Source organism: Vanacampus margaritifer, chromosome 13 (genome assembly GCF_051991255.1).
Source record: "Vanacampus margaritifer isolate UIUO_Vmar chromosome 13, RoL_Vmar_1.0, whole genome shotgun sequence".
NCBI classification, from domain to species: Eukaryota; Metazoa; Chordata; class Actinopteri; order Syngnathiformes; family Syngnathidae; genus Vanacampus; species Vanacampus margaritifer.
Window position 1 is genome coordinate 987,861 of NC_135444.1, and position 20,630 is coordinate 1,008,490.

Below are 20,630 nucleotides of genomic sequence, written 5' to 3' on the forward strand. Positions count from 1 at the left end.
CCCCTCTTTGGTGGAGATTCTCATGCATGCCAGATCCACCACACCAGCATCTATCGAAACTCAGACACAATCTGTTTCTCCCTCAGGTCATTGAATCGGTGGAGGCTGGTGTCTGTGGATCTCACTCTGCTTCGTCTGTCCTTTCTACCTTTCCTCAGTTTCTCCTTTGGGCCCTTGAGGTCTCCCTGATTTGTTGGAATTTAGATGTCTCTGGGGTTGGTGAAGGACTCTGGTTAGTGGCCCGGTGGGTGGTGTCTGGTCGGTGCTGGGCTTCGCTTTTCTTTCTTTTCTTTAGTCCCTCTTCGGGTCTCCTGGCGGCCCCACGACTCTGGCTGGATTTTGAAGTGTTCGGTTTAGGTGAACGGTATGGGATTTTTATTTTTTTTTACACGCACGCACGCACGCACACACATCCACATACACAAAAAAAAAAAAGGGAGTACAATGATGATGACATGTCAAATGATCAATACTGAGCTCTCCCAAGAAAAAAAAGAAAAGAAAAAAAAGGATTCGCCAGAGCTTGCTGATGAGCTGATCATATGAATCAGCTGTGTTGGAGAAGGGAAACATCCAACACCTGCAGGACTTTGGCCCTCGAGGACCGAGTTTGCCAAGGCTTAGAACAATCTCTTTTTGGGTTCCAGTAATCTGGAATGCTCTACTTGCGGAGATTGGAGCTGTTACCCTTAGAACACATTTTAAATCATTTTTTTAATTTAAATCAAATTCATGATTTAATAAATTTAAATCAAGGTAAATCAAGTTTCAATCTTGACTTAAAATTTTGGCTATGTTCAACACTGCAGTCCAATTCAGATTTTTTTGTTAAATCGGATCTTTTTATGTACTTGTTCACATTCCAAAAACAAATGTGAGTTCTAATGTGAACAACGAGGCCGTGATGTTGTACACATGTGCAAAGAGCACGACAGTGGGTGACGTGCACCCCCAAAAAAATGACGTCATGTGGCAATGTTCACTGAAGTAAATATGGTCTCGTGTGTAAAGGGCTCATTTTTCATCTCATATCGTCAGAGTAACGAGGCGGGAGGAGGTAGAAATATTAAGGGAAAATGAGGTGACGCGCCTTGATCTCATTTCATTGAAGATGACGTCATGTCATGTGGGCAAAAAAAACAAAAACTAATTGAGCTGTAGTGTGAACATAGCCTTATTTTTATACTCTTGCATTTATTGCTTTCCTCTTTTACCCCTCCTAGGTGAGAATGACTGAATCTCATGCCATTACTGTATCGATTCTGTACCAATCGACCAACACCTGAGGTGGACCACTTACTCAAAGGAGTCTTCCTGCAGCACTTCATCTTAAATGGACTTTCACGTTGTCGTAGTTGACATTATAGCACCACATCTTGTTTTAAGTGATACTTTTGTCTGCATCCATTGCAACCTGGTCAATCCTGGAAGGGGGGATATACCCTATTGTAGTCCATTTTCAAGGTTTCTTCTTTATTGCTATATGGGGTTTTGAGTTTGCCCTTGCCCGGTTCGTGGGTTTAGATCAGGGTATGCCGCTTATTGTCAAATGTGGGCTTGTGAAGAAGGCCTTTTGGACTCTTTTGATATTAAGGGCAATACAAATAAACTTGACTTGTGGCTACATTTGTACATGCTGCTTTGTGTAAAAAGCCAACACTCACCATTGAAAAACATTATAGGATTGTTCTGGGCTGGATTCTCTTAAATAAAGAGGCTTGCATACCATTTACCACAGTTCTTGTAAAAAAAATTATAGTTGACTGTAATCTCACCCTCCTGTGCCATCAATGATTTTGCTCTCCACAAAGCTGTAAATATCCTGAAACTCCTGCTCCCTGCAGGGTAGGGACTCAGGTACTGATGACACGTGCAGCCTACACAAGAGAAATATTAAAAGAAATTACATTTGCACAGAGTTCTTTTAATAGACAGTCCTTTACTCAAGTTAAGAGTCTTTGTGATCTGGCAGTTTCTCAAACAAGTGACCAGTGATTGGGCTGGACAATTCTTAAAAATGTAATCATGATTTCAATTTTGGCTTCTCGATCTTTAAAGCGGAATGATCGAAGAAAAATTATTAATGTGCAGAATGCTGCGGCACGTTTTTAAGTTCCCTATGTTGTGAAAGTACCCTGACTGCACCATGTTGCTTGTAGCAAACCCAGAACGAGTCAATGTAATTTACAACTATACATACTAATAAGGAGAATTACACATAGTATATATTTAACACTGGGTACCTACACGATTTGTTTCGATTTCATAGATATATCAGACAGGGTCAGTTGGCCCAACTTCGCCCAGATAACAAGCTAACGACTCCGGCGATCTCCAAGTAGTATCTATTCATTTGTAAATGTGTCCGTCACCTGAGGAATGTGAGGATCTGATAAGGGTGTGAATGAGAGTTTTGGGGGAGAATTTGTGGATTTCTAAGACACTTGGGAGTTTTATGATACTGGGTGACCTATTTTGCAGATCTCAATTGAATTTCTCAAAACCACTTGTCCAATTTTTACATCATCGTGTCACTTGTGCACATAAAAAAAGCAGTGTCGCATTTCTTTGAACATGTTGCAAATGTTTTACTATCCATCCATCCATCCATTTTAGATCCATGCAAATGATCTACAATTCACTGCTTTTTTTTTTACATTATCAATTGCTTTTTTTCATTTTTTTTTGTCAGACTCTTCCTCTTCAATACATCTCAGCCCAAAAAATTAAAACAAAAAAATGTGTTTTGATCTCTTCCTAACATGGTGTCAAATCGTGCTCTGGGTCTATCAAACTGCAGATTGCCGAGTGACTGCTGAAACGCCCGTCACACAAAAACACAACACACACACACACACACACGCACACACACACTACGAGCGAGATGTCTACTGCGCTAAATCGACTAATTTTATTTGAGAATGCTATCCCTGGTGCCAAATTCACTGGTATAGACGTCGAAGAACATACTAATGTTCAGTTGAAGAGATGGCTTGAGTGTAGAGGGCTGAAAAAGACGGGGAAAAGAGCTGACCTGATCCAGAGGTTACGTTTTTTTTCTCCCCCTCAAAACATCGTCCTACGCAACTGACATTCTCCTGTTTCAACAAGCCATCCTTCCTTTAGCACCATATGCCCTGTCTGTCGTATCTGGCTGTCTTAATGCTGTCTTTGATAGTTGTTGGGGGTAAATTTTTATTGCTTTTTCGTGTGTGTAGTGATCGCAATTCTACTCTGAAATTCTTGGGCACAACCGCTATTCCTCATTTCTTTCAATTATTATATCCTTCCCGCTTCCTTAATTCAGAAAATGCCCTACAGATACATTTTCATACATGTCACAGACATGGCAAAAAAATAAATAAATCAGGCGGTAAGCAAGACAGCTCCGAACAACAGTGGCAACGCCATTTTAGCATTGTTCCTTGGCATTCATTATTGTCGTCCGACAGTCAGGGTAGTGTCAAATGCCCAAAAATAAAAATAATAATTAAGACAATCGCTTACCTCTTTGGGACGGTGGTGGCAAGAGGTGACAAGAGCATGATTGCCATCGTAGGAGCATGCATGCATGGCCCCCAACAAAATGTTTACTACATATGAAGGTGAAAGGCTTCACTTCGCTGGCGTTAAACAGCTCTTTTGGACGTCCGCACAAGTTGATCCGCAATCATATTTATAATCCCTCTGAATTTTTGGCTTCGGGAAACGAATAAACAATACATCCTTCATATGTGGACGCTCGGAAAGTCTGGAGTCGTGTCTGCAAGTTCCATAACAACTGTGTTTACTAAGCATGTTTTTTTTCCCCAGAGATAAATGAGAACAATAACAACACTACTAGCATTGGTCGTCAATGAGCCGGCTTCATTTTTGACCTCCTTCCGGTTCAAGCTGCTGAAGTCATGTGAAAATCTGCATATAATTGACGACAATTGTTTTAAGTTATACACCATTATTTTACCGACCCGGCCCACTTGGTAATATATTTTCCTCTATGCAGCCCCTGAGCTAATATGAGTTTTACACCCCTGGTTAAGACACATATTTCAAAATGAAAAGAGCACCTAAGGGACTGGACTAGTTAGCATTTTTCACTCTATTGTCGCTATTCTGTAAATGCAGCTCTCTCAACTATCCACTGAACTACTTTGCAGTGTATTCAGGGGGCTAATTCAGGATAGCATCAACCGATTGTGATGATCCGTACATCAATAGAAAACTGAGATCCAGACTTTTCTAAATAGCATAGGCCAACCTAGCACCCGCTAGTTTTTTCGGGTTGGAAGGGGCTGGTGGCTTGGAGAGCAGAATGACCTAGAAGTTCTCATAGAGGGGTGAATGGAGGAAAACACCATTTCAATGATGCTTTTGGTGAGGAATTAGTATTTTAACATGGCCAAAAGCTCCCAAAAGTTGTTTTTTTTCACGTTACTGTCCCTTTAAATAAATAGATTACATTATTATAGAACATAATTGAGGTTAACATGTTGGAATGGCCCTCGACAAACCTTCCAGTTTACCACATGGTCCCTTTGGAAAACAATTGTACACCCCTGATTAGGGATAGGGTGAGTACCGATACCAGGTATCGGTATCGGGCCGATACCAGGCCACTTTTTATGGTATCGGTACTCGCGACTGATATCGATATTGGTATCAGCCCCCGCTCGTGGCAATTTTCAGTCCGAAAGACTGAGGGGAAAGAAAGTTTTGTTCCGTCTCATTTGTTTCCTGTATGTCTCTTTATGAGGGAACACTTGTTTATTTAATTACTACCGTAGCGCCATTTCGGTGTGCATTACTGAGAATAAGTAAGTCTTGTTGTTAATAATATCACCAATATCTGTGGTTCATATATGTTTGCAGCTCACGTAACTTCGCTGTGTTTAATTGCCTCGTTTACGTTTGCCACACGCTTAATTGCCTTGTTAACGTCGTCAAGCTGTGGTGCTAAAAATAGAACAGTGCTGTTTACGCCCTCACAGACGCTAATTATAGCTCTTATACACACTACATTATTCTTGTAATGTGACTTTTCCGTTTCCCTTTGGATTATATGTATATTAATTCCTATACAGAGCAGCCTTCCAAAATAAAAGCATGGATTTCAAAACAAGATAATTAAACTTCAGACACTAAACAGCTTGAAGAATTCTTAACTCATTCACTACCAGCCATTTTCACTAAAACAGTTCCCTTCATTCCCGGCTGTTTTACTGGATTTTGCAAGGCTCACAGATTTTGTTCTATTGCTGCAAAAACATGAAACCTACCAAAAGAACGAAAAAAGTATCTTCTCCTGCTGGCCGTTTGTGTAATAACTACCATTTCTTCAACTGTTCTTTGCAGTGTGCATCAAAGCATAAAAAACAAACGTATAAATACATCTCTGGGACATTTAAAACATTCAAAATAGGACATATTTATAAGTTTTTTGGGAGCAAATGAGTTAACATGGTAGATATTACTAAATTACTTGAAGCCCTATTGTATTGAATTATCTCCACCTCCCACTGTTCCTTGGACCACTGGATTATTTGTTTCATCTGATTTATGGATTTTTTTTAAATTCATTTTATTGTGTGTTTTATGCAAAATGACTTTCATGAGCAAATTAAAAATATATAATTCCCATTATTTGATTAAATTTTAAGGAAATTTGCTATAGCTGGGATATATGTATCATTTAAAAAAATATAGATCTGTCATTGTTTTTTGGGAAATTTTATGTATCATAAGTACTAATAGTATTGGCACTGGTGATTACTGAAGATTTGAATATTGGTATTGGTATCAGTATTGGTAAAAGTGGTATCAAACATCCCTACCCCTGACCGCCCGGCCGCGGGTACTACACCATTTTCTAGAGCGCGCAGGTGTCTCATTCACTATCCAGTATGTTTGCTCGTCACGCTGTACACCGTTTGAAAGATGGGTTCCTTCAGATTTGAATAATGCCCAACATTTCATGAAAAAAATCATATCTGCAGAATCAGTGCGCACTTAAGTCAGACAATTGTAAATGCAAGAAAATATGCAACTTACCCTGTATAGCCACCACTATTTCCAACCACATGTCCCGTTGGTAGAAACTGGTCCAATTATTTCGAAAAGAGTCCAATGAAACATTACCTGCACGAATTAGCCTCGGAAGACTTTGTCAACAAACTCTTAGGCAGAGGTGGGTCTCGAGGGCCGGAGTACTGCAGGTTTTGCATGTTGCCCTTCTCCAACACAGCTGATATATGATCAGCTCATCAGCAAGCTCTGCACTAGCCTGATAATGATCCAGTTGATTGGAATCAGCTTGTGTTGGAAGTGAGAAACCTCCAAAACCTGCAGGACACCGGCCCTCGAGGACCGAGATTGCTCTGCTCTTAGGGGTTGGCTTCCGAATGATACCTTGTTTGGTCCAATAGAAAGATGTTTTATCGGTCACAAGATCCACGCAACCCAATGGCCTTCTTTGTGCGTCAAATGATACTCCTTCCACACCTCCCGTCGTTGCTTGAGCCAGTCATAGCGAAAGTTTTTGGTGATGAACGTTTCGAAAAGCCAATTAGATCCTCAAAACATCGACGTGCCTTGTTGCCATAGTAACTCACTATTTGAAAACAAACACCCGCCGCCTTAAGCCCTCCAATGTCTTAAAGCCAAGTTTTTGGTTGCTGCAACCTGCCAAATACGCACAAGATTCACCCATTCCTATGTTCGTTGAGTTAGCACTGAACTACGAGCAAAAAAAAAGCAAAGGAACCACGTGGAAAGTGATTGACACCTTATGTGGTCCAATCTCCTAGCCTTCCTTCGTCTATCATGGCCAATGACGATACGCGTAAAAGGTCCTTCCTCGTACAGTGCATGAACCAGTCAAAGCAATTTCATGGTGATTGACATATTGAACAGCCAATGATATTCTGAATACGTCTAATTCTTGCTTGCTTTTTTGTTTTTTTCGAAAGCCTGTTTGCACATACGGCATGTGAGAGAAAACATCAGAGAGTCTTAACGGTGCGTCATAAAGGCGCATATCTCTTTGATCCCTTGCATTGAAATCGTGTCAAAATTATGTCTTAATGTGGATAAAGTCTCTAAACTATGTTTAAAAATAGAATAGAATAGAATAGAATAGAATAGAATAGAATAGTGACGAATTAAAAAGAATTTTTATCAGACTTGACCTTAGCTTTTAAGGGTCACCCAAATGGCATTTTGTTCGCCTAAACCCATGTTTTGTTAAATCCTGTGTAAAATGCTTATTTTCTGTAGTATTATTGTCAAACTTGAACTGGAATTGGGGAAGAACTTAAGCTTTAATATTGTAGCATTTTTCAGTCCAGCACATCATTCTACATTTATTTTAAAGGCAGATTTTGTGAAAAACAATTAGAGGAACATAAAATGTCTTTTTTTTTTTTTTTAATTCAAACTTCCATTACTCAGTACCAGTAGCACTTAAACAGATTTTGACTGTTGGGGAGAAAAAAATTAAAGTGTTATCTTTAAAAAGAGACCAAAATTATGATGATAGTCTAAAATTTAGACTATAGACTCTAAATGGTTCAAGAACAGCTTAATGTTTACTTTGGGTGCACCTTTTTTAGGCGTTTTCGTCAAAAACGACACGTTTTGTCACGCTACAGCGTTCATGTTGTCACACTACGTAAAATGTATATTGATAGGCTTTGTTGGCAAATTGGGGTTTTGCGCTTCTCAAAATTCATCTGTATTTTGTATTTTTTTTTTACCTTGTTCTGGCCACTTCTAATATGTTGGTAGGGTGCTGGGCAGGCATCAACCTTCTGGGGATTTTGGGAGTACGATGGCACGGAGTAGGTGGTGCATTGGTTGGTGCATTGGTTGGTGCCTGTAAATAAGACAATATCAATTAGTGGAGGTGAGCTAAGAAGCCCGTGAACACATTTGTGTGTTTCCAACGAAATCTATATTTTAAAATTTTACCTTCTTGCTGGGTGTTTTACGAGACGTCCAGGTGGCGGACGCAGTTTTCTTAGAACGAGGCACGAGCGACCCAGCAATACACTGTCTGCTTTTCTTTATTAGTACACTTTCATCATGAATCCTTTCATCATCATCCTCACTGCTACTACAAGGTGCATCAATTGATGGAACAAACTCTTCCTCGCCTCCTGTGTCTGAGTCCAGGTTTTGATCGTCATCCAGAAGATTTCTGGTAACAAAGACAAAAAAGCAGTCTTAATTTTTGCGTGCATCATGCAATCTTACCTAATCAAAAGCCTAGAGCAAATTGACGCCCAATTCACACTGACTGCGGAACGGACGCGGTGTGTTTTCCGTACGGCCGCCGCAAGGTATAGAAAGCATCTGAGTCTGCGTGTCAATTCACACCAGCTGCATGCAGTGCGTTGCGTATGCAGTGCGTTGCGTATGCAGTGCGTTGCGTATGCAGTGCGTTGCGTATGCAGTGCGTTGCGTATGCAGTGCGTTGCGTATGCAGTGCGTTGCGTATGCAGTGCGTTGCGTATGCAGCGCGGAACAGATGCGGCGCGGAACAGATGCGGCGGTGCGGAAGGTTTCCGCAAGCGTTCTATTTTTTCCGGATGCCTCATGTGGAACGCTTGCGGATTTTCATGAAGCTGATAATAAAACAGTTTGCGAACTCATTTTTTGGGGGAGGGAAGCTAGCTAACTACATAGTATAACATCGGTCGGACATTTAAGACAGAAAAACGAGGTCAGATTAAATTAAACATGACAAAATAACACTATTTAAACACAAAACTTACTTACCCATGGTTGAAGAGCCATGGTAAAAGTCAGAAATAATGTCCAAAAGCATATCGATGTGACAACAGGCAAGTGTGGCTATTGTTTACAAATAGGACTTTATATACTGTACATGGTTATCGCATGAACTCAACTCTCCAGCGTGAACCCCGGTGATCTTGTGGTCTGGCGGGAGCACATTTCGGGACACGGACAGCTCACGCGGTGTGAATTGCAGTCCGTGCTGCGGCCGTACATAAAACGCACCACGGCCGTTCCGCAGTCAGTGTGAATTGAGATAACTTTGCCTAAAGGTTGAGCTTTAAGTCTTTAAACTCACAATTGTTTTTTGATCCGAGAAGAGACTAGTTGAGCGGACTTCCTTTTTGAGCTCCTTGGTATTGTGGTGACTAGCAGCATTGGAGAGTTCTCATCGTCCTTCTCAAACCTTAAAACATCCACCATGGTAGAAACACAATATGAAAAAACACAGATTAGAGCAATTGTATTCTTACAAAATAAAACCATTTTGGACAGTTATGTAATGTTTTAAGACAGAGCAAGTTGGCATCAGATTCAACTATTCAGATTTTTCATTCACTACCTTAATTTCTGTATTTTTTAAGTGGACTTCCTAAGGGATAGACTGATTTTCAGCTGGCTGAACTGGGACGATAATCAGCGGCAATATTCAGCAGTCACCTTACCGGTGGAGGGGTATGTGTGTCCCAATGATCCTAGGAGCTATGTTGTTTGTGGCTTTATGCCCCTGGCAAGGTCACCCAAGGCAAACAGGTCCTAGGTGAGGGGCTAGACAAAGCACAGCTCAAAAGACCCCTTATGAAGAATGTAAATTTTGGATCAATATTTCCCTTGCCCGGACGCTGGTCACCGGGGCCCTCCTCTCGAGTGTCAGGCCTGGAGATGGGGCTCGAAAGCCCGGCGGGTACAGCCAAAAAGGCAACTTGGGTCCTATGGGCTCACCACCTGTAGGAGGGGCCAAAGGGGTCGGGTGTGCAGTCGATCCGATCCCCGACTACAGAAGGTAGCTCTCTTGGGACATGGAATGTCACCTCTCTGGCAGAGAAGAAGCTCAAGCTGGTGTGTGAGGCAGAAAAATTCCGACTAGACATGATCGGACTCGCCAACACACACAGCTTGGGCTCTGGTACCAATCTTCTCGAGAGAGGTTGCACTCTCTTCCATTCTGGTGTTGCCCACAGTGAGAGGCGTAGAGCAGCTCCTGGGGGGCATCAGAACCAGAGTGGTGTTCTGTTGTTGGACCTCTGTGCTCATCACAAATTGTCCATAATGAGCACCATGTTCAAACATCAAACATAAGGGTGTCCATATGTGCACTTGGCACCAGGACATCCTGGACCGCAGTTTGATGATCAACTTTGTGTGTGTGTGTGTGTGTGGGTGCTTCGAGAGACAGGGCTACGGAGCCACCTGACACGGGCTGTTTGGCCCTTGTACGACCGGTGTCTGAGTTTGGTCTGAATTGCCGGCAGTAAATTGGATTCATTTACAGTGAGGGTTGAACTCCGTCAAGGCTGCCCTTTGTCACCGATTCTGTTCATAACCTTTATGGACAGAATTTCTAGGTGCAGCCAACGCGTTGAGCGGGTCCAGTTTGGTCCCTCCAGCATTGCATCTCTGCTTTTTGCAGATGATGTGGTGCTGTTGGCTTCAAGTCTCATTGGAGCGGTTCACAGCCGAAGGGGAAGCGGTTGGGATTAAGATCAGCACCTCCAAATCCGAGACCATGGTCCTCAGTCGGAAAAGGGTGGGGTGCCCTCTCCGGGTCGGGGATGAGATCCTGCCCCAAGTGGAAGAGTTGAACTATCTTAGGGTCTTTTTTTTGTTCACGAGTAAAGGCAAGATGGAGCGGGAGATCGACAGGCGGATTGGTGCAGCATCTGCAGTAAAACAGACTTTGTATCGTCAGTTGTGGTGTGGCTCTCGTTTTACCAATCGATCTACGTTATTGCCCTCACCTATGGTCACGAGCTGTGGATCATGACCGAAAGAACAAAATCCTGGATAGAAACGGCCGAAAATTTGTTTTCTCTGTAGGGTGTACCTTCGAGATAAGGTGAGAAGCTCGGTCATCCGGGTGGGACTCAGAGTCGAGACACTGCTCTTGCATGTTGAGAGGAGCCAGTTGAGGGGGCTTGGGCATCTGGTTCAGATGCCTCCTGGACGCCTCCCCTGGAGAGGTGTTCCAGGCATGCCCCACCGGCGGGAGACCCCGGGGATGACCCAGGACAAGCTCTAGAGACTACGGCTCTCGGCTGGCGTAGGAGCGCGTCATGGGATCCCGCCGAAGGAGCTGGTTGAATTGAATGGGGAAAAGGAAGTCTGGGCTTCCCTGGTAAGGCTGCTGCCCCCGTGACCCAACCCCGGATAAGCGGTAGAAAATGGATGGATGGATATTCAGCATTTTGATGAATATTGGCATCGGCCATTATGAAAAATCTGAGTGCCAAAAAGTTTAAGTTTAAAATTGTGTTAACTATTTATTTACATTTCCAGTTGACTTCATGCATGCTGCTGATTCTGGGAACTCTCTGCACCTTCTGTTTTTGTTTGAAATCAAAACTAAGATAGCGTATTTTCATGACCATAAGACGCACCGTATAAAAGGCCCAGTCTCAGTTACGTGTGCCATTACGTGTGTATTTAACACACACATATGGTATTATTGGGCGCAGGCATGGTCAAACATTCGCTAGCTTAAAACATACGGCTGAATGCTTTCACGCTAACCCATACGCAAGCATGCATGTTAGCGTATGTTTTTAAAAAGGTAGCGGGAGCAGTATAGCTAAAAAGCACTATTTAAATAGCAGTCCATTCCATTACATTTAAAAACAAAAATACAATGTGCTTTTACTTTGAACATTTAAAAATAAATTGGAAATGAGTTGAACAATAGTTTAAAATTTGAATGGTTGGAATTGATCAAGAAATGTGGCGGTTAAGCCATAATCAACAAACTGTAAGTTCCTTAGTGTCACTTTAACAAACATGCACATTCACGCACACACATTTGTCTTTAACTAGTTGGACACATTACGCACACACATTTTGCTTAAACTGAGTTGTATGAGAAAGCGCACACCTCGAACAAAAGGCTCTCAAGACTTAACGGTTCAAGATACAGGTTCCAGAAATAGCTCATTAGAACGGCAAGGGTTTTGGGGAACGCGAGCATGTTCTAATTTTTTATATCGGATGAAAAATGACCACATTAGACCCTTAGAAAACTTTTGACTTAAAAAAAAATGAGGAGAAAAAGGCGGCCAAAATAACATGGGGTTTAATAGACGGAAAAGTGTGACTTCTCCTCACTTAAAGTGAAATAAAAGGTACTAATTGACACCTTTGCCAAACAAAAGTGGGTTTGTCTGAAAGAAGGCACTTGTGACTACAAAATGTCAAAATTTTATGTTTAGTAAGCAAATATTATGACCACGGTGACGAGTTGAAGTGAGATTTTTCGAGATTTATTTATTTTTTCTCTCCTCACTCTGACGTTGATTGCTCTACTCTGGCAGACGCAATACACCAATGTTAAAAGCCTTTTTTCGTCCATTTCGCTCACTCCTTAAACCCCGCACAGAAGGGAGAGTTAACATTCCTTATAAAAAAAAAAATCGAAACTGAGCTAAAGATGGGAAAAATTGCAACAAAATGAGCTAAAAATCATATCTGTCGGTTAATGTATGCGCACGTTTTTCCCCCTTCTCCATTCATTCCAATGGAACTTTTTGGCGGGGGGGTTTTGAGAATTGCGTCGCCATGGTAACTCGGAATTCCGAGAAGAGTAATGCCGCAGAAAGTCAGATCGAGCCGCATCTTTTGATACCTCATTTGTGCCAGTGTGTTCAACGATACAAGCTGCATTTTTGCAGAAAAATCAGTGGAAAGAAGATATTATAAACCATTTTTTCTAGGATAGTAGTATGTGCCTGCTTTGCTTTGCGGCAGTCTCATAGTAAGAAAAAAGTATTTATCGCGGAGAAACAAAAAAAAAAGGAAGCACTCGTTCACATTCTGCTGTGGACTCTAGGTGCGTTCAATGACCATGCAGGCAGTAGAAAATCTCAGTATAGCTCAGATGTTGAAACGCAAACTTTTTGTTGTGATTTTTCATGAGAAGCTGTTGCCATAGCAACACAAAAAAAGGAACACTGATTTTGAGGGTCTTGAGATGGACGAAAACTCAAGAAACTGCACACTTATCACACCTAGCAAAAAATAAATAAATCCGTATGTAACGGTTATTGTGCCATTTTCATAAAATTCCAATGTACGAGGACCTAGCTGCGAGGGCCCTTCATAGCTACTTGCAGCTCTCGTTACATTTTCTCATTTACAGAGTACAGGTAGTCCTCTAGTTACGAACATCCGAGTTACGAACATTCGCAGATACGAACAAAGGCTGACTGATGTCCATAAAAGCTGTATTTTGCGTGCAAGTTAATATTTAAGTGCGTGCCACATCACAAATTGTGGTACAGTATTGTACTGTAGTGCTCCTCTCTGCCATAACCCCGCCGAGCAGCACCACGCCATTTGCGCATTTCAACTACCTCTCTGTCCGGCACAGCCTGAAGCCATGGCCAGTGGCCTTTTTATGCACTCGATATTGGCGCCACACTGTGAGTAGATTTTAGAGGCTCTCCTGTAGGATATTCATGAAAAGCAGCCCTCAGTCTTTTATACCGGCGTAGTAGCAAAACGTACAATATCTCTTCAGCTTCAAAATCAATTCAATCTGACAATTCATCCATTTTCTTTAGCTTTTCTGGGGCCGGTATAAACATTTTCCTATAGGCCAGGCAGGGGTAGGCAACCCTGGTCCTCGAGAGCCGCAGTCCTGTGTGTTTTAGTGTTGGAGGAGGGAGACATCTATAACACACAGGATTGCAGCTCTCGAGGACCAGGGTTGCCTAACCCCTGCTATAGGCCATATAAAAATAAAGATAGTTTTTAGAAATAATAAATTGAAGTTTAATTCAGTCAATGTTGGACTCAAAAGAACAAGAAGTCCTCTCTGTGCACAGAAACACTTAAGTGCAAAGCATTGCTAAACTTTGTCAAACCAGCCCTTGCTGGCATTAAAAGGGCCGTGCAGTGAAAATCTGCACATTGACCTATTTGCCCATATGCATGTAGAATTTTTCACACAGAATGTCCTCTCGCTTGCAGTCCCAGGAAAGAAGTGGAATTACTCTGTGGTGTGTCAGCGAATTATGTGGTCGTCTGTCAATGTTTCCATCATTGGTGCGCCTAATAGTGAGGTGCGCCTTGTGTGTGGACCAAGGTCCAAAATCTGACTGACTGTGTGAGAGGACTTCCTGCACACAATGCTTATATATATATATATATATATATATATATATATATATATATATATATATATATATATACAAGAAAGGCAGACCTGACTGAGGACAGACATGAGAGCACTGAAGAGTCAACTCTCCAGCCCCTCCTCTTCCTCTCCCCCTGCACGTGTTCACTCTGCCAATCGTGATATGTTGTGTTCAAACTTACGCCATGGCACTAAAGCATGCATGTTCAGTGAGCACGTCCTCTTTTTTGCTTGTTTCAGAGCTTAACAAGCCACTTACAAGTTAATTGTTTGATTGACAGCTCCCTCCAAAACAGAGCGGTCTGCTCGCGCAGGGAGTGAGGGAGATGAAACATATCAAATGCAAAGGGTTAAACTACTACATACAGTAGTGTATTGTTTCCTTTTTTTCCTTTCTTTTTTAAATGCTTTATTGAACAACGTGCACTTACAGCAACAGACATCGTAAAAGTCACTTTTAAGTAGTGCAAGTCTACGCAGTGTAGCTAAACAGATCACACCACATACTAAAGACACCAGATTGTTTTTTCCCACGCATCACCTTTCCTTCCTTATCTCCGTGACTCAAATGTGCACATCTCTCAGCTGCTGTGAAAAAATAAAGTTTGGCAAATGAAGGCAGAGCTTGCTATCATTCCGGGAAGGCTGCCGAACACAGCTTTACCAAGACTGGGAGGCACACAGTGAAAGTTACGCCACAATTTGTCAATGGATCGTGAATGCTTGGGCGAATGCAAAAGCCAGCATCAATTCCGAGGACACAACAACGAGACTGACTGACAATAACACAGCGTGTTTGATGGAGAATTTGCCCAGTTGTTTGTTTCTGATACAGAAGATCATGAGGACTATGACTGATTTGTGGATTAGGATTAATCAAAAGCAACCCGAGAATATTGTTATATACTTCAAGTACAACTGAACTCACCATTTACATTGTTACTTCAACCAAACTCAATTTTGTTTTGTTCGCTGCCTTTTTAAAAACATGCGCCAATAGAAAGTGCCACAGAAATAGCACCAGTGATTGTGACTGCGCCTTACAAAACGGTGCGCCTTAATGGTTATGAACACTGCTACGTTCAAGCACGCCATAGAAAATTGCAAATACTTCTACTCCTGTCACAACTCATAAACACGCGCTTTGCAAACGAAACATGGCACCGTTTGATCTCACGTAAATCAGTGCATTCTTCAGTTCACTGAGTTCACTGATACACTTGCTGGTTTCCTACACCCAGAACCATTTTCTGATCAGATCTGCACGATTCACGGAAATCACCTATTTTGTTTTTATAATGGCGAATTTTGCCGAGAGGGGAGTGATTTTCTTGCCTGACACTGAGCTATTTAGCAACTCTGCTTATCATCCTGCTAAGGAAGGCAGGAAGCGCTAGCATGCCTGTGGTTGACATCCAGTTAGCTAGGTTTTAGGTCAAAGATGATGAAGAAAGAATGATCTAATAAAATACAAATGTGATGCAACTACTGACTCACATGGTTGAAACAGCATTGGTTTGAGATGAAGGACTGTTCATCTCGGCGACAGACATTTTGTTGTTCATATTGACAACTGAAGGCTTTAGGGAGATAGAATGTGGGTTGGCAGGTGTTATATGCATCTTCCGGAATGGGGTTAGGCGCAGCACTTGAAGGGGAGGAACCGATAACTTTTTAGCCAACTCCACCTCTGACTCTAGCTCTTCATCCAGTAGCTGACTCAATACATCACTGGAAGGCATCGACTTCTTATCTAGACCTGAAATGAGAAGAACATGGGGAAAAGATGGCAAACGTAAGATTGTAATGCTCAAATCCTTTAAACTTATCTAGACCTGAAATGAGAAGGACATGGGGAAAATATGTCAAATGTAAGATTGTAATGCTCAAAACCTTTGATGGTACAGTGCGCAGTTCAAAAGGGTAATTTAAATGCTTTTTCTACATCATGCAAGCTCCACCAATGCCCAAATGAGTACAAAGTGCTCTGACTTCTTTACTCCAACTGTGCCTATCTCCTTGTATCTTCCCTTCAGTGTCACAGCCACAGTTTCTTGGGTGGGGGAGGGGTGGAGTGGCACTATGCACGAGTTTAACACAGAAGCTGCAATTACGCTTTAGGCCAAAAGTGGCAGTCGAGAGTTTATCGGGCTCTGCATTCAGCTTCAACGTCTGACGAGTTATGTACCTAAATGACCAATGAAAAAGGGTTAGGGTATTTAAAACATTTTTCGTTTTCTCTTGGATGCCAGACTTGTCATTTGAAATTAACGTATGTCCATTGGATGTCTCCTTCCAATGGAAGACACATGGTGTCTGGTCACATGACTCCGCCTCAGGGTTCTTGAAGGAATCACCAAGTTAAAATGTAGACCTTTTTTAGGCCTTTTTAGAAAATGTTTAGACCAATTTCAAGTGATAGCAAGCTGGTGCTTTCAGGCTTTTGCGTGTGACTCGAAGGCCTTCACGCCCAAGTCCCCAACTTTATACTTTTTTTGCATGCTTTGCTGCGAGCCGAGTGCCTATTGCTGGCTACCTCTTCAAACTAGCTGGAATACTCGATAGTTTCAAGCCAATACTTGTAAAACTGACTTTTACCCATTTTACAGAAACATGACATTTACCCATTTTACAGAAACATGGGTAAATGTCAGTTTAACAAGAATTCCCTTGAAAGTACCGAGTAAAGAAATTAAGAAGAAATTATGGAAGCTGAAAAAAGATCAGCAAATGTGATCAGGGAGACAGGTAGGACAGTCCTTGGTGTGTCATCTGGAAGGAAAGGAGACAAAGAGACTTGGTGGTGGAATGAGTAGGTGCAGAAGTGGATACAGAGAAAGAGGTTAGCTAAGAAGAAGTGAGACACTGAAAGGACTGAAGAAAGTAGACAGGAGTACAGGGAAATGCAGCGTAACGTGAAAGCAGAAGTGGCAAAGGCCAAACAAAGGGCTTACGATGGCTTGTATACGAGGTTAGACAGTCAGGAGGGAGAGCGTGATTTACATAGGTTGGCAAGGCAAAGACACAGAGATGGGAAGGACGTGCAGCAGGTTAGGGTAATTAAGGATAGGGATGGAAGTGTGTTGACAGATGCTAGAAGTGTGATGGGAAGATGGAAAGAGTACTTTGAACAAGGTTTTTGCATTAATCAAAAAGTTAAATTTTAGACTTTTTTCCCCTTTTTTTTTTTTTTAAACCTTTTTAGACCATTAATACAAAAATTTTAGACCAACTTCGAGAACCAAAAAATAAAATAGAAGTTCAAACATTCAAAGACACGGCACTTGTATGACATGTCGAGTTTACCGGTAATTTTACTGAAAAAAATTAATGCTTAAAATGACTGCGGTGACTGTCAATGAAACAAAATTTTGCAGTGCAGTAGGGTGCACACTGATAATTTTTTAAAAATAATATTGCACATGATTAGTAAATTTAAAGGCAGAAAACAGCGTAATAGACGCATTAAAGTAAACAATAAGTGTAAAAAAAGAAGGTAATCTAACCTCAGATTGGGGGTTTCGGGAGTAGTAAAACCAGGTGCATACCTGGCATGAAAATGGATCAGGATTGAAGAAGGTGAGAATTGTATTCAACCCTCTAAGGATGTCTGGGAGCATGCTCCCTTGGAATATTTCACATTTTAACACTTCAATTTGATGCATTTTGAAAAACAAAATCAAGCAGAATTAAAAGACAGCATCTATACTCAGAAACTAACAAGCCTAACCCTGAGCATATTGAGGCATTCCTCAGTAGCTTAAATATGCCTCAGTTAACTACTGAATATAAAGATATGTTAGAGGCGCCACTTACTATAAACGAGTTGTACAGTGCTCTAGATAGTATGCCTAATGGCAAGGTACCTGGCCCAGATGGCTATATTTTTTAAGCACTACTGGTTAATGCTTGCTCCGCTATTCTTAAGAGTAGTAACAGAAATCAAAACTAATGGTTACATACGTCCACACATGAATACAGCAGCAATTAAACTTTTATTAAAGCCAGAAAAAGACCCCACCCTTCCATCAAGTTACTGTCCGATTTCACTAATTAACACTGATATTAAAATTATTACTAAGGCTTTCACATCTAGACTAGAAACAGTAATCTCGACAATTATTCATAGCGACCAAACAGGCTTTATTAAAGATCGTCACTCTACTAATAATATTAGGAGGCTCTTTAACCTTATTAGCATGTCACAGCGGCATGATAAGAAGGCAGTTATTATATCGTTGGATGCAGAAAAAGCTTTCGACAAAGTTAACTGGTCCTTCCTCTTTGCTGTTTTAAATAAATTTGGCTTTGGGAAATCATTTATCCACTGGGTGTCAGTATTATATGATTCTCCCAAAGCTACAGTTACTACTAAGGGATTATATCTAAGAGCTTTATTTTACAGAGGCACAAGACAGGGATGCCCACTATCCCCTTTATTATTTGCACTATTTATTGAGCCACTTGCATTAGCCATACGCCAGGAATGAAGGATTCAAGGAATTCACTCTGGGGTAACAGAACATAAAATTAATCTATATGCCGATGATATTTTACTTTATTTAGAAAACCCGGCGATTTCGTTAGGGGAAGTATTTAACTTAATAACTAAATTCTCACAGTTATCAGATTATTCTATTAACTGGACAAAATCAACACTTCTACCTATTACAGAAAATTCATGGAACCCTGCAAGCCAGGACCCACACTACTCATTTCCTATAGATAATTTAAAATACTTAGGCATAAAAATCTCACCTAAATTAACTTATTTAATTCATTTAAACTTTTCTCCACTTCTGGATAACATTCATAGTGACTTGGAACGCTGGAATAATCTTCCTATTTCTTTAATAGGACGAATAGCCACCATTAAAATGAAAGTTTTACCTAAAATAAACTATTTTTTCTCAATGATTCCATTTAAACCTACGGCTAACTGGTTCCAGTTGTTGGAAAATATTACTGGAATAAAAAAAAAAGCAAAGATTAGTCAGTCTATCTACTCTTCAGAAAAGTAAATCCAAAGGTGGTCTAGAGGCACCAAATTTTATGTACTACTATATAGCCAACCAGCTACAATATATCGTTCTATGGGCACAACCCAACAGAGATACTAACTGTTGGCTGGAACTAGAACAGAAGGATTGTAATAACCTCAGACTTCTAGATTTACTCTTTATTACAACATCAATTAAGCGACATAATTGTTTTAAAAACCCAATGATTTCCGCCACCCTGACTGCTTGGTGGAAGGCATTAGAAATTACAAAAGCCCAAGTGGAGCCCTGTGGGCTTTCTCCCCTATGGCATAAACCCGACTTTCGAATTAACAACCAATCGTTTTATTTAGGTGTGTGGGAGCAGAAAGGAATTACACATCTCAAGATTGGGGGTTTCGGGAGTAGTAAAACCAGGTGCATACCTGGCATGAAAATTGATCAGGGTTGAAGAAGGTGAGAATTGTATTCAACCCTCTAAGGATGTCTGGGAGCATGCTCCCTTGGAATATTTCACATTTTAACACTTCAATTTGATGCATTTTGAAAAACAAAATCAAGCAGAATTAAAAGACAGCATCTATCTATGCATGGTCACATGATCGCATTATACTGTATAAGCGAGGTTGGAAGGGTTACTTTTTAAATGTATTCTGATACAGTTTATAGTTACCTGATAAAAATCTAGTTAGTAACGTAATACAAGTACCGTAATATTAACAAAATGCAACTTGAGTAATATTTATTACTTTTGGATTAACTCAATTCCAAATAGGTTAATGAGCACAAAATAAAAAAAGATCACTACAATATATTTTGGACACAGTGGACCCTGCTATTTGCTTGGGATAGGACTAGGACTGGGATAGGATAGGGATAGGAATAGCGAAAAAACGTGCGTAAATTGAAATGCACAATTTTTAAACTGTACATTTATAGAAAGACAGACAGAAAAAACTGGATGAATGCGGATGGGTGAATGAATTGATTGATTGAAACTATTGATAGTTTAATGGGGAAAAAGTTGAAAAGTACCACTGATTATCACACTGCTCACCTCACATAGACAGACAGCTACATAGACAGACAGACAGACATTGACAAAAGTAATATGTGCAGCGGTAGCTTCACAGACGCACGCTCGTGAACGCGTGCACGCACATAGTAATTCTGAAACTACACGATGACGGGGCCTGACGTCAAGCGCAAAAACAAAAAACATGTCTATCCCAATGACAAGTTTAACAGTTTTTATTGTTATTGTGGTGTTTAAATAGTAAGACTGTAGGTGGTTTGTGACAGGAGGGTTAACACTTGACTTTAGTTAGCCAGGAAGATAGCATCACGCCGTCACCATACGTTCGCACTTTCTCATCGCTTAGCCACGATTCACGTAGGTCACATATTTTGTTTTCTTAACGGTGTATTTTGCCAAAAGGTGTGTAATTATCATGCCAGTCAATGTTTACCAACGTGGAACCTTTCAAAATGAG

General features: G+C 41.0%; 1 protein-coding gene across 3 annotated transcripts in view; it reads right to left on the minus strand.

The window, feature by feature from the left end:
* The window catches only part of orc1 (origin recognition complex, subunit 1), an 87,841-nt gene that overhangs the window by 32,788 nt on the left and 34,423 nt on the right, over window positions 1-20,630 (minus strand). For 2 of the 3 annotated variants that reach the window (XM_077583194.1, XM_077583196.1), the window contains 5 exons: window positions 15,635-15,896; window positions 9,092-9,199; window positions 7,966-8,194; window positions 7,752-7,870; window positions 1,776-1,877 (listed from right to left, as the gene is read on the minus strand). In XM_077583194.1, coding sequence (XP_077439320.1) covers window positions 1,776-1,877; window positions 7,752-7,870; window positions 7,966-8,194; window positions 9,092-9,199; window positions 15,635-15,896 — 820 coding nt within the window. The remainder of the gene's footprint in view (window positions 1-1,775; window positions 1,878-7,751; window positions 7,871-7,965; window positions 8,195-9,091; window positions 9,200-15,634; window positions 15,897-20,630) is intronic. The other variant, XM_077583195.1, reaches the window with a different exon arrangement.